Consider the following 24,765-nt stretch of genomic DNA (forward strand, 5'->3'; position numbering starts at 1 on the left):
CATTTGACCCTTGGCTGCAGAGAGTTTCTTGGATCATGGGTTTCAGTGCAGCCTGGGTGTGAGCCACTGTAAATGCACTGACTCAGGAGCCACAGAGGGAGGGACAGCCGCCTGGACGTCTAGTACCTGGGCAGTATATGGCCATACAACTCACACACAAACTACTCATGAAAAATTACTGTCACCTCAGCACTCACGTGACCAGCGGGAGAAAGCCCTGTGAAAAAGGAGCCTTGCACAGAGAACTTATCCTCTCTGCCACGGCACCCTCCATTATTCATGGTGTCAGGATCGCTTTACGGGCCGGGGCCGTCTCGCTTTTACCTGCAGCCACAGACAGATAGACAGACACACACATACACACAGGCACACACACAAACACACACACTTCCTTACAACTGCTTGTCTTTGTTTATTCCAGTATAGAGTGTAACAATGTGTCTAAACCTCAGTCACAGGTCTTGCGTAAAAGACACCGTGACTGCCAACAAACTCACTGTACCTCGTAATTCAAGCAGCAATGATTTGTTTTATTCAGCACAGCTTTTAAACTAAGGGGAATGTTTTACATTTTGGGAAGTTTGGATTTCTTGTAGCACGTTAGATGAGTGGATAGACACCAACCACCCATCTATGTTTGAAGCAAGATAATTTAGCTTAGCATAATAACTACCCTGGCTGTGTTCAAATACCTGCTCGCTAAAAAAACCCAACTATATTTCATCTTTAATTCACAAAACCTGTAAACCTGCTGTTTTATAATAGAACACCTTCCTCTGTGCACATTTTGCATACAAATCTGCACCTGACTACGAGCCAAATCATCCCATTAGCCTCACTGCTGCTATCTGACACCTGATAATGTCGGCATCAAGGGTAAGGGCAGAGTTTGGTCATATTGATCTTTCAACATCAGATTACTCAACCAGGGGAAGACAAGCAGAGTCAAACCTCATTACCAGTGAAGAAGCAGGCCCTGAATATAAAGGTGGTGGTGGTAGTAGTACTTGTAATATCATCAGGTGTTTTGTATTCATTGTGTTCCTGTCTTGCTTTCTTCCATTGCATTTAAATAAGCAGTAACTTCATGTAAATAATAAGATCAGATAATCCTGCAATTTATCCCAGTCTCTTACCTGAACTAGCTTTTCCACTTTTTTCTTGGGAGTTAAATCATAGCCGCCCAGGGAATCAGTCAGTCATGTACTGAAGGTCCAGCTTCAGTATCTTAATACTCCTGATGCTAATGAAAGTTAGTGTTAATCAAACAGAAATGATTTGAACATCATCGTTGTGTTTCCTGCTAGATTAACCCAAGTAACTTCAGCGCTGCCAAAATCTTCATTCTCCACATGCCTTTATTTGAATGGATTTTAAATTTAAAATAAATGCTATAATATAAAAAATACTTTAATTAAAATCATTCCAAGTCTCTATATTATTTTTTAGCTAACTATTTAAACTGTTCAACCATATATTTAAGCTAAACTGGCTATCAGTTGTCACATTTACCTAATTATTTCTACTTTTAAACAACAGTTTAAGATGTTAACTTTCAGCTAGCCAATTGTTTCAACAGTTTCTCCAAATCTTATCTATGTAGCTTATCATTTAAAATATTTTTGTGTTACACTGAGCTAATTATATGTATATCCATTGGCTAATGATGTACTTTTAACAGATACTTATGCACAGAGTTTTAGCTAGCGGATAGCATCAACTGCTCCACCTAGCAACGTTTTGTTAGCTAACAATTAAAACCCGTTTTTATATAGTTTTTAGTTGAGGTAGCTATCTGTTTGAAGGGGTTAAGCGTTTATCCAGTTATTAATAATTAAGTATTTATTAGCTTTGTTAAACTAAGACCACACATTTTAGCTAGATCATTTTCGAATAGCAACTGTTAGCTAACTAATATATGAACGTTTTATGGATTATGTAAAACTAAAGTTTTAGCTAGCTAACAATTCAAACTCTTTATTTGTATAATTTTGTTGGACTAGCCTACCTAATTGTATGATAAATTATCAATTATTTAAACTAAGACTTAAGGAATTTGTTTATAAATGCACACTTGGCCAGAAAAGCTGATTCTGATTAGCGACTGTTAGCTAACCAACCATTGCTAACTGTTTATCGTGTAAAGCTAAACTTTTTACTAGTTCATACAATTTAAACTCTTTATTTATGTATTCAGTTGAACTAGCTACCTGTTTTTAGATTTTAGATAATGCTTAAGAGATTAAGCATTATTTACCTGGGTGTTTATGATCAGGTATCTGTTTATCCATACATTTTAGGTAGCTCCTCTTCCATTAGCAACTGTTAGCAAACTAATCTAGCAACTGTTTATCATGTAAAATTAATCTTTTAGCTATCTAAGCATTTCAGTGTTAAAGATAATTGATTAAATTACATTGCTTACCACTTCATTTTACTGCAATTTTATAGCTAGCTTACTTTTTCTCCACTATTTTTCATCCATTAAGCTTAAAGTAACTTTTCCATGATTGCTATTACCTTTCGCAAACTTCTTTTATTACACACATGCCACAGTGTGGTTCCCCACTTAAATTAATAAATATTCACGAACAGACAAGTGCGAAAATCCAAACAAGTTTATTTACAAACACAGTACCAGTATAAAGAATGATCCAGAGTCAGTTAAGAAGCACTGTGTCACATACAGTATTACTTCGTTCACTACACAGACCAGTTCCCCTCCATTTCCATTCTCGACTGTGACTGTACAACTTTTATTTTTTTTTAAACTTTTCTAATTTTGTGGTTAGGCCAAACATTTTTGGTGTACATGTTTGCTGAACTCATAAATGATGACAGAAACAGCATAGTCATAGCAATGCATCCTTCAAGTGCAAAATAAAATAATGGGAAAGCGTGCGGCCAAGCACGAACAGAGGAGTGACTAAATTAATTTACAGTCTCTTAAAAAAGTCTGTGCTGTACAAAACTAAATAAACAGCTTTCCACTGGGTTAATGCACAACGCTTTCATTGAGTGCAAACTGAACGTTCACAGGTCAAAGCTGAAGGTGAAATAATGCAGTAGTAACGAATGTGTCATAGCATTTCACACAGGGGGCAGCAACCATCTTCATTCTTGCATCCATAATCAATGAGAACCACATTATGCATTTATCGTTCTGTGAAAAGGTTCGTGTGTACATCTCCAAAAGCGCCGTGACCTAGAGGTTCACGGCAGAGGCTTACGTGTAAACATATTTCAGTGATCTTTAAAGCAGGCACACACAAAGCCAAGTATAGAGTAAAGTCATGCAGAGCATTACATAGTTATGAATGGAGTTTACAGGGAGTAATTCCAATAGAATACAAGCTGAGAACTGCACATGAATTTCTATACCTTAGCAAGTGTTAAACATCCTTTAATTCAAGAGACAAACCGAGATTTTAGTTTGATGTTAATGTACTTGTAGATAAGCAAAACACATGGGTGCATTGCATATCATACAGAGGGGTTTGATACCTCATAAGGCAATATGGCTTAAGACATGAATGACAGCAAGAGACTGAGTTGCTCAACAGTGCTATGTTGCTTTACAAATTGGATGGGCTTGGAAGTTTTGTTTGAGTTGTGTGTCGTTGTAAAATATTTATCAGGCTTTTGTCCAAAATTACGACAAGCAGAAAAAGAAATTTCTTTGTTCCTCACCAAAAAGGATCATTTTTAAATGGGAGAAAGTAGGCCGCTGAAAACAGGCCATTTCAATAAGTGTTTTACATATTCACCCAGTAAATCCAGTGACTAGGAAATACAGTAGATTACAAAAGTAGACAACTGGTTGTTACAATTTCACCCTTTTTCATGTTCTTTTAAGTATTCGCTTAATATCAAGGTTCAGGCTTTGTTTTACACAAACATTAAAAGCTGCCACACCCACAGAGTGTCGGAGATACAAAGAAAGAAGAAGAGAGGAGGAGTGAGGGGGGCACAAAGACACCCACTGCAGCCCCGTTTCAGCGTAAATATCTGTGCGACTGAGTAGAAAACAACACCTCTGTACAGCAGAGCCACTAGAAAACTTCACAGAAACAACATCACTATGAAGACCACTTTTCACATTAAAAACAAGCATCCTACGGTCAGACATAACCATAGCAATTTGATTGGCTACGTAACAAACTTAAGGTACGTGTTGGAAAAAGAAATATGATGGCAAGCAATGTAGTTGAATTAATAATCGAAAATGTGCGCTCCCAAAGCTAACTTTCTGTGTAACTAGGGAAGAAATAAAACAGGTGGAACTGCTTAAAAAAATGAAGAAAACAAAGGGCAAATGTGGAGCTCACACTTTAAAGCAGAGGGTTGAGGAATCACGTACACTGCCCTGTGTGGACGTTGAGGATCCCACGTGAATGCATGTGGATGAAGTTGAAAATTTCATGGGGCATTGCGTGAAAGCCAGGCCGTGGCTTGACGTTATCATAGTAGTGGTGAGTGATGAAGATGCCAGAGGGGTTCATGGGAAACGCCCAGAAACCGTAGAGGTGGACCTCCTCGCACATCTCTAAGGCGGCCGTCACCAGCATCAGGCCGCTGCTGAGCCGCTTGGCCCGGACGCCCTGCACCGCCCAGAAACGCTGCACGTTCAGCAGGTACTGCGGGTGGAAGAAGAACACGCCTCTCTGGGAGTCAAAGTCATCCAGCATGTACTTGACTCTGAAAGATACGTCGGTGTTGCGGGTGTTGTAGAATGCGGGCAGCACCACCGAGGAGTTCTCGTAATTCTGCAGGACTTCGTAGAATGGTCGCCGCCACTTTTCTAGCTTCTGAAATCTTCAGAGAAATGCAAAGCATATGACAAAAGCCATTCCAGAAAAGGACTGCAGACAGAAGCAGACAAAGCGATAAAGGGATACAACCTCTCTCTCAGACCAATATTAACAGTACCTCTCAGTAATAATGCTTGGGTTTATTGTCACCAGATCTGTTTTAGTGCCAACATCTGCCGAGTACTTCTCATTAATAGGTGGTATGTTGCATCTGTAAAAAACAAAAACAAAACAAAAGTTAACATTTTATTTTATTTTTCACGACACACATTCTGGTGAGATATTACAAAGAGTTGTGATCAGGAGTTCTGCTTCTACAGTAAATTTAACCCAACTTGCAGCTAAAATTGCGCAAAAGAGAAGAAATTATCCAGTTAACAGGTTAGCAAACGTAGCTTGACAAAAACAGCATTGAAAGATTCAGATTTGATTCTTTTAAGCTGTGTGCATGGGGCATGGAGCAAGCTGTTAAAAGGTTTAAAGCATAGAGTCTGTGTTTTAAAACCTCAAATGCAAGAATTGAAGTGTAAGGTCATGATTACAGTGACTTTGCCTGCTGTTACAAACGCACAATGCCAATGTTAGCATGACTTGCTTGATAGCTCAACCCAGTTTTATGAAGGCCATTGTAAATAATAATAATTGTTATTATTATATATGGCATTATAAATCATCCTAAAAGTCTTTTTTGGTTTGACTAAACATTTACAACGGTTTAAGTTAACTAATTATGTCAAAAGGGGAGCTGTTTATCTATAAACTTTAGCTAGCTCTTTTTCCATTAGCAACTGTTACCCATCAACCGTTAATCCATGAATTCAACAATTTACTTTACATTTAACAACACAATATACATCTACCCTCTTGTTAAACAGCTAAACAGACAATAAAATAAATAAAATATCAGATCTGACTTGTAGCCTCGACTGTAAGAGACCTTCACTGCCTGAACACTTCATTAGCATTGTTTTAACACACTCATGGTGTAAACAGAAGCTAAATTACCCACTTAGCTGTTGTTGTATAGTCAGTCTGTGCTCATTTATTTGGATTGGCATTACAATTACTGTCCGTGCATGTACATATCTGTGTACGGCACAAATATGTTATTATAATCATATGAATTGAACACAAAATAATCGTGATTATGCAGCCCTAAAATATATAAAGACTGGACTGGCTAATAATCCTGTATACCTGAAAACAAAATCTGCAGAGTCAATTTCCTTCCCACATTTGCTGTTCTTGATGATGCCGCCATTTCCAATGACAGCACATTTCTTGTACTGCGATTTGGAGTACGGCATATCCTGGATAAAACAGACACGTGGTGTGTTAATGTCAGACAGACAGACAGGCAGCACAGACCCTCAGTGTCACGCCAATGGTTGAATAAAACAGTAAAGTCAGAGACAAAGCAAACGCTCTTAAAACGGTGACCAACTCACATCCGGGAACATCTTAAAGACCTCGGTGGTAATGGGAAGGATACCACTGGTGTCCACCTCGTACCTCAGCTTGGTCCCTGCAGGGGTATTCCTCTTGGTGGTGAACAGAAAGGAAGGAGCATTGCAGCATCGAGACAGAGACATCCTTCAGGTGGACGCCAAAGAAAAGTAAAACTTAGTGTTTAATCACAAATGCCTCCTAAAGATTGTCAGACCTACAGTTATAAAAGTCCAGCAATGCGCTTGGATTGGTAATCTTGGATAATTTGTCACAGATTGAATAATGCACAAAGTAACCCTTCTGTGAAATTCTAAATGTTGGGGTCTTTTTTTTTGCCATTTTAGACTCCAAATGCGTCAAGAAAAGCAGTTCCGAAATGGAGACTTGAAAAACAAAATATGCACAGTCTTAAAATGTGCTATGTTTAACAACTTACTTGAAGTTGTTGCTCTCCTCCTTGTTCTGCTCCCACCTACACACCTGCAGGTTTCGCCATCTCTCAAACAGGTCTGAGGTTTTCACCCTGGCAGACAGGCAGAGAGACTTGTGGTATGAGGAAGGATACCCTTGTCCATGTTTTTTCCGATTAACCATGTTTCTACAGGGGTAGTAAATTGAAGAAACATCATAAAAAGGACACACAAGGTGGGGCAGAAATTGCAGCGGTTACTCTGTGATGGTCCTACTGATGGATCTAGACCCATTAACAGAAAGACTGTGGCTTCATCAAGCATGTCTGGAAATAGCTGTCCTTGAAATGACACCTCCTTTGAGATGATTGCGCGGTGCGATTTGCTCCGGGAAGAAGGCCTGGGTCATTATTGCGCTGGCTGGCAGAGTGACAGCAGCTGTTCGCTGCCACAGCCAGCGTGGCTCAAGGCCGCTTTGTCGAGCGCCCAGAATGAGCCAGACAATAAAGTTCGACGGCCCGAGGGACGCGTACAAAGGGTCACTGGACAATGTTCATATTCACACAAGAGGGGGAAATGCTTCTCAGATTGCCGTTGGCGTAGCTGGCTCGGCGATGAGTGTAATGAATCTGACCAATAACACACTGCACAATGTGAAAATGTGTTATTTATAGTGTGCTGCCGTGAAACTGACAATAAAAGATTAGCGCAACAACTCAGCTGTAAAGTGCTGGCTATAAAAGGAATGTTATGTGGCGTCTGAAAGATTTAAGGGCTCCTCTGCTTCAGTTTTACTTCAGGCTTCCAGCTTTTTTGGGACCTTTAGTAGACAACTTGCTCTTTATTAAATCAACACGGTGTCTCCCACTTAATCCCTTAATGATAATATTAAAAAAAAAAAAACAACCAAGCGAAGTTACTTCATTCAGTAGTTGTCAAATTTATGCATGGTCACAGTATCAATTCGGCTCAACTGCTAATGCCTAGCCTCTACCAATCCTGTTCATTAGCCCTTTCTATAATGTCTGTGTGTGGATTTTACTACATTTCTCCAGACCAAAACAGCTTCTATTTACAGCTGTGCAGGCTTTTATGGTCTCTAGAAGATCGATCAATCATCTGTGATCTATTTGCCTCGAGCATTAGAGGGAGGTTGACTAAAATGTCTGGAAATTTGGAACAAACTGTCACGTTACCCACAGGATAAGATGTAGTGGTCCAGTACTTTGCCTCTCGATCAAAAACTCAGCAGCAGCAACTTTGTGCCTTGTTAGCAAATATTGGCACACGAATGTACTGCACTACGACGAGGAACACAAGAAACGCTGCACCTGCTAAACATCAGCTCTAAGCCTGAGTGTGTGAGCGTGTTAGAGCGCTGACGTTAGCATTTAGCTTGTTGCATTCTCTCTGCTAGTCCTTTTTGGACATTTAAAGAAAATCCTACGGCCTCACTCACAGAAAAATAATTTTTTCAATTTCCACAGGCACATTTTTAAAAGCTGCAGAGGTCAAAACTTCAGCAACACCTGTGGCTTTATTGTCAGAGCAACATGCTGTGGCTTGTGGTCGTTACCGGGGTCACATTCGTTTCTTTACACTATTTTCTTCTCATGTTACACTGGGAGTAAGTGAGGTTGGTTGAGTAAAATTTTTACAGCTATTGTCTAATATTTTTTAGGATCATATTGGTTTCAACAGACCTTTAATTAATTCCTTGAGAAAGAAATTTTTAATCTATATAAAGCGGTCCACCACAGTTGAGGGCTAACGTCACAAACAAACACTTACATTGTCAGGACCTTGACGTCCATAATCTCCTGCCTGAGCTCCCTGCATGCTGTGGAGTTGTACTCAAAAGAGCCGTCATAGTTTTCGAGATACCTGGAGGGATAAACACAGTCATCCTCTGCCTACACCTCTCCACGCACAAGAGAATCAACACAGTCAACAACAAACTGCCTAGATAAAACTGAACATATAAATACTATATGTAGCAGTGTATTAAAAGGACACAATAAAGAAAAAAGATTTCATATTTTCTTTAAAATGTCTAATGTTATCAGTAGAGCACTGTGGAATGACAAATGACAGAAGTGATGCAACTGATTTTAGGCGTCACAAACAGGATTATTAACATACTGTTTACTTGACACTTGCACCAGATTCTGTTACATCTTAGTCTAAACCAATGTGACACTGAATTTAATTAGGTGTGATGAGAATTTACATGGTGTAGTGCTGGTGTTAAACGTAAAATGTGCGTATAAGCATGCTGTATTTTAACTTAGAAGAGAAAGTGAAAAGAGTTCAAAATGGAAAGGGGGTTAATTTCAGTGCATTGCTGAGCTAAATGGTGGATTGGGTGGCTGTAGAAGTGTAGCATCTGGTGGATGAGAGTGTGTGCTTTTATAAGTGACTGTCAGTTCTGTCAGGCTGCAATACGTGACTTATTTTGTCAACATAGACACATAGACCAGTGCATCATGCAAAGAAATAATCATAACATGGAGGCGGCAACGACCAAGATTTTTGGAATTTCTGAAATCTTTTAAACTGCAATTCATTCTTTTTTTTTTGGACACGTATGAAACAGTTGTCACACTGAAATGGCAACATTAACCAAAAAGCACACAAACATAATGTCTTCACTACAGTGGTGTGTGGTGGGCTTTGCTGGATAGTACCGCTGCAGAGAAGGCTGGAAGGATTCGTGCCGGTTGTGCACTTTAAACGGAGATGTCAATAAATTACCATTTACCCGTGCACTGATGTCTCTTTTTCTTGCAGCAAAGCATTTCATTTACATGCGATCAGAGTGCAGTCTGGGCAAAAATCTGTGTGTGTATGCGCTCTGGGATGGGGTGGAGGTGGTTATGGAGGCTGACGACGGCGGAATTGGAACCACCGGTGCAATGTGGCGCAACTGTGTTATGCAGTGGTCATTTATGAAGCAGTTTGGCTTGATCACTGGGTTAGGAGTGGGTATACGCTAAAGTTTGGACTTGCTTTCTGCTTGTCAGAGTATTGCATAATAAATGGGGACTCCAATTCCACATCTTGTTCAGTTAAATTTGCATTTTTGCTGCGACGGCCTCGATTATCGCAACCTTATGTCTCTTTGTGACTGCAGTTGAGGTTACTTTATGACGGCTTAGATAGATTTTAGCATGACACAGATAACCGTAATATTAGCTTTAAAGAAGTCGACTGACGACAAATTCAATGTTTGATCATCTTGTAATTCACATGTTTGGCCACAGTGGCCACTGTTCAGCAAAAGGTAAACAGTATTGCTTTAGTGATAGTTTTTAAATTCAGTGTCATGTGCTAAGTATGCTTTTACAATTTTATATCGCCAACTGATTTAAATCCTTCCCTTACTTGAGTCAAAATCAAACTTGTGTTTAAAAAGGTGTTAGATCAAGTTAAATCAAAAGGTTATTTATGTGCATGCTTAAAGGGGAACTACTGTTTTTTTACAACCTGGACTTTATTTCTGGCTTAAAATACGATTGTTTACTCACCCATATAACTTTTGTGTCATTTGTAGTCAATCGGGAGATATTTAGATCTGCATATATCCATATAGTGGGAGTGACTGGGGCACCGAAACGCAGCCACTAAATAACGCATTATCTGCCGTGAAACTTTTTCATTTCACCAATATTTTGTTATGATACACTAGTGCCATTCCCCACTGAGTCCGGAGCTACCTGTTATCATCATCCGGGGTCTGTAGATTGATCTAACCATTACAGGTAAACAAGCCGACCATTGCGGATGCGTGCGGCGATCAGAGATGACATCACCCAGGTCAGAAGACATCATCCGGGGTCTGTAGGTCAATCTACAGACCCCGGATAATGATAACAGGTAACTCCGGGCTTAACGAGGAATAGCACTAGTGTACGATAACAAAATATTGTTGAAATTAATTAATTTTGCAGCAGATAATGCATTATTTAGAGGCTGCCTTTCGGTGCCCCAGTCACTCCCACTATATGGATATACTCAGATCTAAATATCTCCCGAGTGTCTACAAATGACACAAAAGTTATATGGGTGAGTAAACGATCATATGTTATGCCAGAAATAAGGTCCAGGTTGTAAAAAACAGTAGTTCCCCTTTAAAACTATCTCTTCATTTTTATTACATTAAGTAGTTGTTGTCCATTTAAATAATATCCTTCAGTACTTTTTTCACATTGAATGCACATACAATTTAAATAGATACTAAAGATGTAAAAAGTACATCAAAGTTGTACATTTGCCAAATGATCCAGCTGTAAAACAGTCTCAACCCCCGGAGGGTTGTTCTCTTCAGCCCCGGACCATATTTTTCCTGCTGTGTTTTGGGCAATGAGCCACAAAACTGACAAACTTCTCTCTTTCTGGCAGCCTGAATGATTCATAGAGCATTTGTTGGGGGGGAATGTGCTTGACTACTGTTGCAGCGGGATCTCTGCAGCAATATACCCCATCCGAGCGCCATCTGAAATTTGAAAAGCTCTGATGTACAGTACATGGTATATTTTAAGTTAGGTGATTAGTGCTTTGGGGAACATGAGGGGGACTAGGCAGGAACCGTAGTGTGTATTTATTAAAATGTAAATGTTGGTATTTGTCAGGTATTAGATGGAGTGTGGTGCTTTGAAAGATGGACACGACTTCAACATATTACCTGTAGCTGTGGAGGTAAATGAGATGAAGAAGATATAATGGCAATAAAAAAAATAAATAAATAAAAATAAAGGGATGCATCAAAGGAACAAGATGCTGGGTGAAACTGTACAAATAAGGAACGATGAAACTGGTTGTCTACATCCACCTGATGATGCAGTGTATTTCTGAGGTTACACTGAGAGGAGCGTCTGTCTTACATAATACGTATTTGGCAAATCGGAGAGATTTGTTTTAGCTAAGATGATGAAACCTTTGCAAGTGTTCTCGGTTCAGTTCTAAAAGCAAGACAATAATTCACTCTAATGAGATGAATTTCGTCTCTCATGGCATCTTAGATTACCAGTACAATGCTGGTCCAAAGCCAATCCGAGATGAGAAGGAGCGACCAGCATTTTAGCACAGATATCGTTTGGTGAAATGAGGATTTGGAGCTTGAGGGAGAAAATCTGGCTCATTCCTGTCTTCTTGTAAACGAGGAAATTAAAGTGTAAAAAAAGGGGGGGAATCCAGGTCGCAGAGAGAGACAATGCAGATGTGAGAAGGGGAGATAGGGGGAGCAGAGAGACGTGTCCACACTATGTACATGGCATAAACACAGAGCTGTGCAGAACACATGAGACACAGGTTGAGCAGGACAAGGCATTTGGAGATGGGTGCTGGATGGGACACAGAGGTACAAGGAGAAGCCAGTACATCAACAGGAGACCGTGGTTCAACCAGCTTCTGGAGGCGGGGATGGGGGTTTAGGGATCTGGGGGGAGGGTCGAGGTGGACGGGATCAGACAACATGCAAGAGCAAACCTGAAGTGCAACCACCACTGAAAAAAATATGAGCTCTTATACCTTTGAGACTAATGAAAAAGAAAGAGGCATTCTTGGGTTTCTGTGAAAATACTAATAAATGCCTTCAAACTGGCCTACCTTTGAGAGCGTTTTTTGTTCTTCTTAATATCGGCTAGGCAGGGTGTGACTATTACGGAGATCTGTGAATCTGGCTGAAAATTCTGACGGAAACATCTGTCAACATGCAGATAGGTTAAGTTAGAGTTAATTATGTGATGTAGTCCTGTGACACCACCACCCCCTGCTAAACTCCCTTAAGCTGCAGATTTATAAAAAACAAGTAGAAGAAGAAAAAAAGTGTCAAATGTGCTGCGGCTTGTGTTCTTTCTACAGCATCTGAGGAAGACTCATGGGCGTTATCAGCGGCCCAGTCCACGCATGCAGGGCTGGGTCGTCACTATGATGGATCTGAAACTTGTGTTCTCTTTCACTCTATCTTTCTCTCTCTCTCTCTCTCGCAAACACACACACACACTGTCTTTTCTCAGAGGTGTTGTGCAGTCAGTCACGCTGGAAAGGTACCTTTTCCTTCCATTTCTGGCCGGCTTCAGAGATCCGTCATCCGAGAAATTGACGGGACCGGTCCAATTTCCTGTCTCGTCCCCTTTGAGTCGGCTAAACTGTTGCGCACTAGTAAGAGAATGAGTCAGTTTATTTGGGATTTATTGTCCTCGCCCTGCAAACGTCAAGCACAAACTGGCAAGCCCATGTGTTCATTCACAAGACTTGTCGCACTCACGCGCTCTCACGCATACACATGTACATTGAGCGGGGGAGTGGAGACCAGCATTTTGGCTCAAGGGAAAAACAGTCAAAGTACGACACCAAACGTGGTTAGAATGAGTTTTTAGTTGATGACACCACCATGGTTTGAATGGTTAATTTATGTTCTGCTGGGCTGATGCCACTGTCCTGAGTGTGATTCAAACATTCCCACTCTGCAAAACTGGCTCGCACCAAGCGTTAAGACCTGTAAGTCAATGTATTAAAGTCGCGGTGATTTAAGGAGGAACAATAATCAGAGCCAATTTGCCGTGAATGTCAAATTACTATTTAGCAAGAGATGCCAAAACATTTGTCAGGCTGCTCTGTAGCTGGTTTAAAGGCGCCAAATTATACCATCGTTCCAGCCAGAGAAAACAAAGTCTGTGAACCCAACACATGGGCGGTAGCCTAATGGGTCTCAACTTTGACTGCTGAACATTTTAAAAAAACATCATACGTGTCAACAAGATTCTGGTTGGATTTTACCATCACAGGGAAGTTATCAGAGGGAAGCCACTTGGTGCAGGAGCTTCGTAGCCCTTCGTAGCCTTCACAACTCAAGGATGTTATAAATGCAACCTGAACAAAGCAGCTGGAGGCTAGCTTGGGCTTTGGGTTGGATTTCCTCAAGGAAAAGTTTAAGGTCTGTTTAATTAAAGGAAATCACAAACCATATTCTCTGTGTTGTTTATATCCCCCAAAAATTTCAATGATTTATTGACATTATCTCTTTTTCTGTCTCTACCCAGCCAGCCTCAAGCAGATAGGCCCCGGCATGTGAGCTAGAAGGTTTCTTCCTGTTAAAAGGAAGCTTTTTCTTGCCGCCCGTTGCCTTTGTGCTTGGCCGGGTTTTGTAAATCATTTTGAGACAATACGCATTGTTAAATTGAAATGACTTGAAAAGACCAAAACCAACGACTCAAAGAGTTCTCCTGCTCCTCTGTGGCCTTCAGCCAAAAGACCATTGGCTCCAGTTGAAGGCAAACTTTTATTTAAAGATCGTTAATTACTCATCACTTTAGTTTCCAGCGCTCACACGGGAGGAAACCGTCTATTTGTTTTGTCTGGTTTCAGCTGCAGATTCGGTGCTTCGCTGGTAATGACAGCACCATTATTATAACAGTGGGGTACAGTTCTGAATACACATTGCTCCATGGCACAGAGAAGGCTTTAGATATACCGGTTTTGGTATTTTCAAGAGGTTTGACGTTCAAGTTATTCGAGTTTCACTGTCCATATATCCAAATATCAGTGGGCGTACAACTTTCCCCTATTGTCTGGCTGATTATTATGCAAGTATTCGAGCGTGTGAATCATTTCTGTGAGTGCTCCGTGGGTGTTGAGCTAATTTCAGCAGGGAAATTGAACCCAGAGAGCCTTTCTGGGTGCATTATGCGATCAAGCTTTCAGCACCGAACTTTTGCTTCTCTGAGTGCCACTTCAACATCTCCATAGCGCTCTAACCAGCTGCAGAACTGAACACAGTAAAATCAGAGACACTTGTGCCTTTAGGGTGTTCATCCAAAGTACGACGAAAGCTAATCAAATCAGAACTATTTAGTTGCCATTATCTAACATCATGCCTAATGGGGCTTGATTGAAAATGATTGGTGAAGATTGATATTTTCCAATATTGGAGCCACAGAAATTAACCCTCAGTCTCACGCGACTACTTCTGACTTCCGGACCAGTTTAATACGTTGAATTCAAACACTAGGAGTCCATTTGTCTCTTGCCGACTCAATTACGAGCACAGTCCAGACAGTAATCTTAAGCATTAGTAGACAAACAACAAGCGCAAGTTACTCTGCAGCGCTAATGTGCTCTGTTTCTACCCTCAGGCACGCACGGCAGGCAATGGCACCCAAACGTAGGAAGGCCTTTTATACTACTGGGTTCTTTGACTGATGGAAGGACGGGAGTATTGATCCAGACCCGCCATTAAGATCTTTGTACCAAACAGGAAATTCAACGACTGGGGATTCAGTCTCTCCTCTAATCACTTTACTTGCTGTCTGTATTCAATTTTAACACGTTGTAAATGCCTTGACTTGCTACTAGAATCAATATATTCGTGCACAATTCCATCCATTTGTGAAACGTGGATAGCCAGACTTCCATAATGCATCAAGAAAGGTTCAGAAAAATGACAGTCTTCAGAACAAGCTATGATTTTTATGGCAGTTTTTTTGGGTTCTTTGCTTTCTATCACTGTGAATTGAATCTGCAACGCCAACAGACTTCACCTTAGCCTCAAGAAGACACATTTTAAAGTTTTCTCACATTTTATACTAAAGATTTATTAATTAATCAAAGTAATAACTGATTCCAGCCTTCTTTCTAGCAGGGAGTATTTGTTCTTTGAGTCAAGTAGAATTAATCCTTCACAGTCGTGTGCCTCTCGTTCTGACCATTTAATAAGGTCCCTCTTTCCAATCTGTGCTGCCATTTTACAATCCTACTCTCTCTCTCCATCTCTCTCTCCACAACTTCGTCCTGATGTCATCGAAGGCAGGCCGAGAGCAGATTCATGTGACACAATAACGTGGCTCACTTAAAACCCTGCCCTTTTGGGAAGAATGCAGTCACAAAGCCAGTTGGTTTAAGAGCAATGATTGATCTCAGATTTCGCTTAAGCACCTAAATGTCTCCTCTGCACCCTTTTTTAGCCTGGATGCCTCGGTTAATTCATATAGTTGTTAGATATATGAAGTCCCTGAAATACACAAGAACATGATAAACGTCTGCCAGTGTGTTCTCAGGTCTGGGATTAGTAGGGGAAAAGGCTGGGTGTGGTCGTACCCATGTGGATGGCGACTTGTGATTGTTTATGCTTGGGGAGATGTCATAAGATGACGTCTTCCCTCTCGTCTTCCTCTCTCTCCCTTGGCTTTTACACACACACACACACGCAAACGCACTCATTCTGGCCGTCTCCGTCTCCCCCACTTGTTCTGAGGTGTGTGTGCAGACAGACTGTAGCAAAATGGCCGCCGCCGAGCCCACTGGTTTCTGTTATGTGGCTTGTTCCCCCCTCTCTCCTAGGCTGAGTGCTAGGAGCAAAGTGAGGGCGAAGGGAGGCGTGTGTGTCAGGTTCGGATTCATGCATCTCGCTGCAGACGTCAGGATGCCATGAATCCACACTGAGTATCATTACACCAGCCCAGCAGGGTGGCAGGGGAGGGGATAGCTGTGGGAGAGCTTTCAGACTGCAGCACATGTATGTTTGCTTTCAGGCAAGCATACATGTGCTGTTTGTTAAAATATCTGGAGGTGGGGGGGTAAAAACATTTTCAAGTGAGATTTTGTGTTCTTCATGAGATTTTTATCAAACCACCTAAAGATCAAACATCCCAGCTTCTCCGCATCTGCTCGTCTCATGAGGAATTTTGCTCAGAATGTAAAGAAAAGGGGCCTGCAATTTGGCGATCGGTCTTCAAATGGGTTTATAAGGTAGACTACCAAGCAGGGTCCAGCTCGAGAGCCTGTGTCAGAGAGCTAAAGCACTGTTGCAGAGGTATTATAAAACCTGGCACCGCAGTGGCTGCTTAAGTGCACACATGGTGAGAATGATTTATTTATCAGGGACCAGCAAGAAATACACATCATCTTTAACATGTTGCAATCATCATCAGCTGCAGTAGCGTACACATGATAATCTGATGCCTCTGTAAGATGTAGGCTACCACCAGTCAAGAAGGCTGAAACAGAAAATCAAATAAAGATCTTTGGAAAACGAAAGGGAAAACATTACCATACACAGCCGAAAGCACTGTGTATGGTATGAATGTGATGCTGCATTTTCAGAAAAATATCAAAACAAATCCAATGGAAACTGTTTCTATGCCACTGGGAAAAAAAGATGGATGGTTAATTGCTATTGTTCTTTCCAGCCACTAAAGGTTGTTTTCCCCATGCGTCTCCACATGTAAGCTCATCCAGATCACTCCCATATGCACGAAATACAGATTCAGTTTATCATTCACGTTTTGCCTTTTTATCATTCAGTCATAAATTCAAAGTCAAAGTGGCTATGGATGCATGCTTTTTTTTGTGGGTTAATATTATCCTTACAGTGCGTAAATCTCTGTTACACACAGGCAGGCCTGCGATCTAATTATCTATTAAAGACGACCAACGAGAAAGAACCCACACTTACCTCTTAATGTAGTTTTTGCCATAGAGAATCTGTTGTAAAAGTGTGACGAGTCCAAATGCGCAAATAAATATGAAACAAAGAGACCTATTGCCGAGTATATCTTTACCCGACGACGGGTCGGAGTATCCCATTCTTCGGCGCAGCATCCAGGGCTGGCGGTGACACCCGGTAAGGTGTCTCTCTCCACTGCATTCAGGACCAGGATCTCAGGTGTCTTGTTCCCACTGGATCGGACATCGTCCACCACCTTTCTAGGCTATTTTTCTACCATGTGTCCACATCATCATTCGTTGCGGATGTTAAGCATCGCAATTTATGCAGTGTGATCTAAAACTATTAATAGCCCAGCGTCCAATTCCAAAATAACTCCGATATTCTTATATATTTCGCAAACGGATGGGTAGAAAAACACGAAAGGTCCCTAGAGATTTTCTGCCTAGTCGCCTAAACAAGGTGCTGCAGCTCGGTCGGATGCAGACATCGCAGACTGTCCAAATGTACGCGCTCACAACGCTATAAACCCGAGACTAATCCCGAAACGATAAATCAGATAAAGCAAAGGCATCGACGTTAAGCGCGATTTATCCCGTCAAATTACTGGCGGCAGGTGGACGAGATGAAAAGCACATCCCTCATGCTCCATCTCAAATCTGAGCAAAGCTGCGTGACCGAAATGCAAAAGCAGGAGGATGCGCCTTTTCTCAGCCTGGCAGCCGGGGGCGCGCAGCGTTTCATTCAGATGCTCCTTACTCAGCCAAAACCCAAGGTCATGGTCTGCTATTCAAGGATGCACCTGCGCACCAGCAACATCTACAACCGGCCAGTTCACCTGACCTCAATGAGCTTGCAAAACCTACCAATGTCTGCCACCGAACTGGAAAGTGCACATCATTTGGGTTTAAAAATGTAATTGTCAGTCTTTGACGTGATTTTTAGCATCATGGTAATGAGCTGTTTTTTAACCATGATCACTGGTTCTAACTAATTTTAGTATAATATTAAAAGTTCATTTTGCTGAGGTCTTCCTTGTCTCATTGTTTTATTTCAAAAGGATTGTTTCAGTGTCTGAAATTTTAAAACCACAGCATCAAGTTAATCTGAATCCTGGTGTTGTGGCCTAGAGTAAAACCCCTGACAACGACAAAAGGTCTTTTTGAGCAACGGAGAGAATAACTAGCTATTTTTGGATCATATAATCAAAGCCCATCTGGTAAAGTTTCGGTTGCTTAGCCTCTCAATTAAAACTTTTACAAGCATCAGCGTTTTATGTGTGGATGTGTGAAGAAGCCCAGTGGCTGTTCAGATATAGACGTCCATGGATCTGAACCAGGGATGCCAAAGTGACTCATGTTTACTGCGTTTGCTGTAAATTATTTACAACTTGACTGGTTGATTAAATTGTCTCTTTACTGTCAGTTACTGCAAGCTTTGTTCCCAGTTTGGTACATTAATCCACCTTTCAACATCAAATTATGGATGAACTTGAGTATATTTTGTTTCTTGACCGAATAATTAATGGAAACACCGTTATCTGTATCTGCCCCCACCCTCAACCCTAACTGCACCATATAACTTAGATGAAAACACTGCATTTGACATATTTCTTATTCTTTCAGTCACCATCCATTGGTTGTTTATCTGAATTCAGGTCATAGTGCCAGCGGAGAGAGCCCGGGCGACCTTTATGGAAGCCAAGGCCTGTAGCTTTTGGGATGCTTCCAGCCAAGCCAGATGGGACATGTAGTCCCTCCGGCTCTAGTTTGATCCGTGTTTGCCTTCGGGGTTCGTCCACTTGCCCAGTTTATCTCCCCAAAGATGCATGCAAGAGACTTTGATTAGTGCTCTTGATGCCAAGAATCATGACTTACAGATTTACAGATATCAGCACATTAAAACTGTAAACCTGTGTTATTTTTTTCTGCCACTACTCAGAGTATGCAACAAGTTAAAAAAAAGTGACATAAACATTTGTGTTTGTATATCTGTACATAAATGTCTACAGTATTGTGTGTATAGTGTATATATAATGTGTATAGTTTGTCACAATCTATGAGTATGAATATATGCTAAATTGATTTGTGTTGGCTAAATTAAAAAAGGCTATGTTGTTTAGATGCTGTAAAATAAAGATGCACAGGCAGTAAGTAATTTGTATTGTCCAAAAACAGTAAACATATTATATGGAAATAAATAGACCTCTAATTAATTAATTATTTTTATTTTAAACACGTTTCAGAGAAGATTAAGTTGAACAAATAAAACGTATTTCACCTTCGCGGATGACTTTTTCGCCCCTTTGAAACAAGTCAAAAGGTTCCGTTGGGGGGGCCCGTTTGACTGTTACACAGGAAGCAGCACGGATGTAATTTGATGCGGCGCGAGCTCCTCTTCCGGTCTCTTTTCCCATCGCCACCGGACGAAAATGGTAAGAAGCAACGCTGGCGGAAAGAAATCTCTTGACATCTGGTTAATGTGTTGATTATCTGCCACAAACTGTTGGTGTTTCGATGTGGAATAAAAATGTTCATTGTTCGGATGAAGCATTTTTGAGATGAATCTTCATTTTAATAAAATTAACGCTGTTTTCTGTCGCATTCATCTAGCATCTCTGTGCTGCTATTAGCATTGAGGTGCAGCGTATTGAATGAACTCTTTATACCCGGAACACCACTAAATAAAAATAACACTACTCGGAAATCTTTGGGTACATCAGTTAAATTATTTAGACTGATTGTTGTGATTATAATTCAGTTTATGTTATTCGCTAGCTAAGTGGCTAACTAGCTCTCCGCAAATGTTAGCATAGCTAGCTAGCTACTGAGTGTAGTGTGTTAACTTCAAGTGTACACACTGTCAGTACACAACTGTTTTTTAGCGTGTTTTTGCTTCTGATCGTGAATATTATCACGCACTTTAATAGTACGACTAACTCTGAAGCACTAAGGTTCATTTATTGCACCCCTTACATGCAGCATGAAGCTTTGTTGACTGCCACTTGAGCTGAAGTCTTGTCAGTGATGTTATAAATACAAATGTCTGAACATATGACTTACTGTGATTCCTACTTCTTAACTGAGACAAGACCAAGCTTTAACCTGATGGTAGCGTCATCTAATGTGTTAGTTTGAGTTGTCCTGATCTCTGGTCTCTTTGCCTCCCTCTCAGACGAAGGGGACATCATCTTTCGGTAAGCGCCGAAACAAGACGCACACTCTGTGCCGTCGCTGTGGCTCCAAGGCCTACCATCTGCAGAAGTCCTCCTGCGGCAAGTGTGGCTACCCCGAGAAGCGCAAGAGAAAGTGTAAGTGACCTGAAGATGCTAAAACACTGTCATTTTGTTCAAAGTGTTGCATGGACATGTGAGGCTGACCCAGGAAAGTAATTTGCCAGTTCATTAGGTACACTTGTAGAACCAAATGCATCCTAATATGGAAGCCGTGTGCTGAATATTAGCCTTCTGAAGAATATGGTAAAAAGTAATTCAGTTGTTCATTCACGTGTTTTCATTTAAAGCTGCAGTTTGTAGTAAAATATTGTTTTGCTTTCATTATTTTGACCGTATTTTAGTCAGTGGCCAAGGCTTTTGTATTTTGTTCCATGCAGTTTTAACAGCAGCACAAACTGCATCCATGCTGTTTCAACATAAACTAAACATAACATCCATAAAGGAGATTTACTGCAGGACTTTTGTATAAGATTGCATTCGTATTCATTACTGTACCTGATAAACTGGGGAGCGAGTGCAGATGGAACAACAAGTCTTTCAAACGAGCTACAAACTTAACCACAAATCATCAGAGCAAGAAGAAGCACTCTTTAACTGTAACAACATGACAGACTATTTATTCTAAGTGTTTCTAACCAGACACAGTTGGTACATTATCCAGCACAGATGTGCACGGCCAGAGCTCTTATACTAATGAAGAGGTTTGTTTTGCAGACAACTGGAGCGCTAAGGCCAAGAGGAGGAACACCACTGGAACCGGCCGTCTGAGACACCTGAAGGTCGTCTACCGCAGATTCAGGTGAGATGTAGTGAGAATGCTCGGCTACGTTTAAAATCGATTCTAGATGTGCCGCTAGTTATTTGTCTGTAATTGACTCGTAAGGGTTGTGTGGGGTTCTGGGTTACTGAGCTCCAGGATTTAGCCTTGGCATCAGTTCCATGTCTTGGTTAAACATCTAGTAAGTCCTCAGTGTTAGTTTGTGAGCTGGAAATCACAAATTGTTGACGATAAACACTTTTTGTAAACCTGACTCTAGTAAACAAATGGATTCATCTCCTTGAACTTCAAACATCGGATCTTTTAGTGACTTGTGTTGACATACTTCCATCAGGGAACATAAGCAAGACTCCTCCACCTTTTATCTGCTGGAAAGATGCTGCTATTTACGTTTTACCCCGGTTTGTTATAGTTCAACTGTGACGGTAGATGGTTATATGTTGGATTGAAATGTTCTATAACAAACACTATGATTATTGACTTGTCGGCGCTCCTGTTATGTTTTCAGTAAAATACTTTATGCACCAATAAGTACAAGATGTCATTCCTGAACTAGTTTTACAGTGGAACTAAAAGCACGCAACACCACAGCTTTGAAGAGACTGCATAAACAGAATGCTATAAACTAAATACATGTGGAAACATGATCCAGCCACAGTATTCTGCCTTGGTGGTTTTGCAGTAGAGAACTGAGCAGATACTTAAGATTCATAGCTGTATAGAGGGTAGGCTTCTTGATCAGTTGTGGTGCTTTGATAAGTACGATAGTTCTTAGCAGCCCGTGTAGTCCTGTTTGACCCGTCAGTGACGCTTACCAGTGATGGTGAAAAATAAATGTCTGAACAAATGAATTCAAATGTGATATCAGTGTTTTCTCTGAGGTAAGCGTCATTGTAAGACAAAACAGTGATACAGGCTACTACTTATTTAGATCAATGGGGCAAGTTGGGATAGTTTGGAGTACCTTTTGTATTTGCAGCCTTGTTATGTCTATATAAAATACACTGAAGTTGGTCACACAAGAACTAATAACCATCAAAAACCAAAAGTGCTTTCAGTTTACCATTTACTCTAACATAGTTCTGTGATGAGACTTGTAAAAGCTGATGTCTGCCACTAGTTAAATAACTTTTAATATGGTAAATTTGCTGTATATATGTATATAATCAGGTTGACCATTAGATTCTTTTGACAGGGTATGTGGGTGAACTTTGTCAGTTAAATGAACACTTGCCCCTGGCACAGGTAAACGACAAGCAGGTCAAAATATCTGCTTTGAAAAAATGAATTTATCATGATCAGACCTCAGCCATCTGCTATTTGTCAGTGCTGTGCTGCTTCTGGGTCATTTTTCTTCATTGAAATGCACACAAATTAATAAAAGTGTGTCATTTGTGCCAGGGTGCCACATACTTGTAGTTTATCTTTCCATCCAAACAAGGAGAAATAAATATTTGTTAGAAAGCCCAAGCTGTCATCAGCCCACAACCAGACATTTGGGAGTAAAGTAAAGCTTTTATCCTTAGTGAATAAATGTGTGATGTTAATGTCGTAGAGGAACAAACCTAGTAGCTTGTTTACTAAGGTTGCCTCTGAGTCATATTAATGCAATATGTCAACTGCATCATCACCCTTGTTGTCTTTTATTTCCAGGAATGGTTTCCGGGAAGGCACCACCCCCAAACCCAGACGCGCTGCAGTGGCCGCCTCCAGCTCATCCTAAAAGACACATTTTTGGTTAAAATAAATGTGATGTTAAACAGGAGCTTCAGACTTTTCTCTTGATCTTTAAAGCCTTACTGTCTGTCCAGTGTTAACTGAAGACTGGGGTTCATAATTGTTATCAGTAGATTAACATGCACAGGGTGAATTTATTTCCACTTGGTTCATTTGTAAAAAAATAAAGTGTCAAAACTAAGAGCCTGAACTAAAAGGTTTTCAGAAGTGTGTCAGTGTTTTGTGAGATCCAGTCTATGGATCCATGGGATTACTTGAATTTAAAACTTATTTTGAAACAATCTGGGTTTAAAAATGTGGTGGCAGTCCTTAAATTTAAGCAGATGATTCAGTGAAATAGTTTGAGATATCGGGGATATTCCTGAAGGGATACTTTGAGCGTCTGTTTACTGACAGGTGTGTGTGTAGGAGTCTCCTGTGGGCTATCATTTCGGGTGTAAGTATTCAATTGAGGCGTCTGGATAAACGTCTTGGGGTATCGACTGGAACATATTACGTTAATGTTGTACACAGGAACCAGCCAAGATGCTTCAATTCCTCCGTGGCAGTCAAAACAACAAGCACTCAATCTTACTACATTTAGTGTCAAAAAGATTGATGTTTTAGCGAACCAAGAAACTCCTAAATGTGTCAAAGAAAGGGGAGGGGGACCATTTTGTTGATATTTTGATACTTTTAAAAGTTGGGCTATATAGAAATTTTGTGTGACATGCAGAGACAAACATATTTTCAAAAGGAAGTGTATGAAAATCCTTTTTAAAGTGGAAAGATGCTTTATTAATCCAAAACTGGGAAATTTCACAGTTGCAGCAACAAAGTACAGGCACTTGACACCAGAGCCATAGAGAGAGAGAGTTGCGACACTCCCATAGACCTCCGTTGAAAAAAAAAAAAATGGCGGCGCTTTTAACCGCCTACTTCCGGGATTTGAAAATCGGATTAGTTCCTAACACTGTCATTTGGGCGCTGGACCTCATAGAGTGCCGAAGTCCCGCCCCTCTACTTCCGGGTTATGGGACCTATCTTTCGAAAAAATATGAACGGCAGTCTATGGCGAAAGATAAATTATTTTCTGGTCCCGATGGACTTGTGCCTTGGATTATACATATGTTGTTTTTCAGAATAAAAAATGATTTTACATGTCAAGAATGTCACAGTTTGTCGCAAGATAGTTCAGTAAAACGCTATGGAAAATACGTAATTAAACGAACTACAAGTCCCGCATGCTGGCGCATACAGAACCGACCAAAACTCCCTTCGTGTAACTACAGCTCTCGACATGACCCGATTTATAATGATTTTCACCTCGTTTGATGCTTCTGCCTTCGTCCTGGAAGAAGACGGTAAAGCTCAACAAGGAGACAGCCATAGTTCTCAGACGAGAGATGTAGTTCACTAAGCGATCTCATACAAAACCTAATGTTGTTCAGCTTATTTACGTCAAATAATTTATCTCTTGACGTGAAAAATTATCTTTTAAATCCACACACATCATATGTGAAATTCATGCCACAATTCGATCGGGACCAGAAAATAATTATGATCTCGCCATAGACTGCCGTTCATATTTTTTCGAAAGATAGGTCCCATAACCCGGAAGTAGAGGGGGCGGGACTTCGGCTCTCTATTCACTTACATTGCTGCGCATCGAGTTGTTCCAGAGGTAAGTTGCTGAAATATCGACCTCTTTTGAATTGTCAACTGTCTATATTGTATCAGAGGCCCTTTGCGATGTTTATACTGGTCTTCATTTGTATATGCACAGCGTAATTATTTATATTTTATCTTGGTTGTTTCAACCAATTTTCTAGCATTGCCCGCTAGCTAATTAGCCAGCGCGACTTCCCCTGCTGTGAAGGTAGTTCGGTAATGAATCGCTACCACCTTTATAGCAACTTTTA

General features: G+C 40.7%; 2 protein-coding genes across 6 annotated transcripts; one reads left to right on the plus strand and one right to left on the minus strand.

Annotated features, from left to right (window-relative positions):
• Positions 1-4,039: 4,039 nt before the first annotated feature.
• On the minus strand, positions 4,040-17,526 carry st8sia5 (ST8 alpha-N-acetyl-neuraminide alpha-2,8-sialyltransferase 5). Of its 5 annotated transcripts, none has more exons than XM_084572896.1 (9): positions 17,124-17,526; positions 12,722-12,829; positions 12,278-12,373; positions 8,462-8,554; positions 6,697-6,783; positions 6,260-6,404; positions 6,009-6,121; positions 4,930-5,022; positions 4,040-4,815 (listed from the first exon to the last, which is right to left on the minus strand). In XM_084572896.1, exons 1-9 carry the CDS (start codon positions 17,267-17,269, stop codon positions 4,353-4,355), a joined length of 1,344 nt encoding a protein of 447 aa, XP_084429022.1. In that variant the 5' UTR covers positions 17,270-17,526; the 3' UTR covers positions 4,040-4,352. The 5 variants fall into 5 exon arrangements, with proteins under 5 accessions (XP_084429022.1, XP_084429021.1, XP_084429024.1 ...); XM_084572895.1 differs by having other exon boundaries at positions 6,697-6,858; XM_084572898.1 differs by lacking the exon at positions 12,278-12,373.
• A 1,931-nt stretch (positions 17,527-19,457) lies between these two features.
• rpl37 (ribosomal protein L37) lies at positions 19,458-22,892 on the plus strand. The gene is made up of 4 exons (XM_084571602.1): positions 19,458-19,548; positions 20,289-20,424; positions 21,064-21,148; positions 22,781-22,892. Exons 1-4 carry the CDS (start codon positions 19,546-19,548, stop codon positions 22,848-22,850), a joined length of 294 nt encoding a protein of 97 aa, XP_084427728.1. The 5' UTR covers positions 19,458-19,545; the 3' UTR covers positions 22,851-22,892.
• Positions 22,893-24,765: the final 1,873 nt, after the last annotated feature.

Source organism: Chelon labrosus (genome assembly GCF_963514085.1).
Source record: "Chelon labrosus genome assembly, chromosome: 22".
NCBI classification, from domain to species: Eukaryota; Metazoa; Chordata; class Actinopteri; order Mugiliformes; family Mugilidae; genus Chelon; species Chelon labrosus.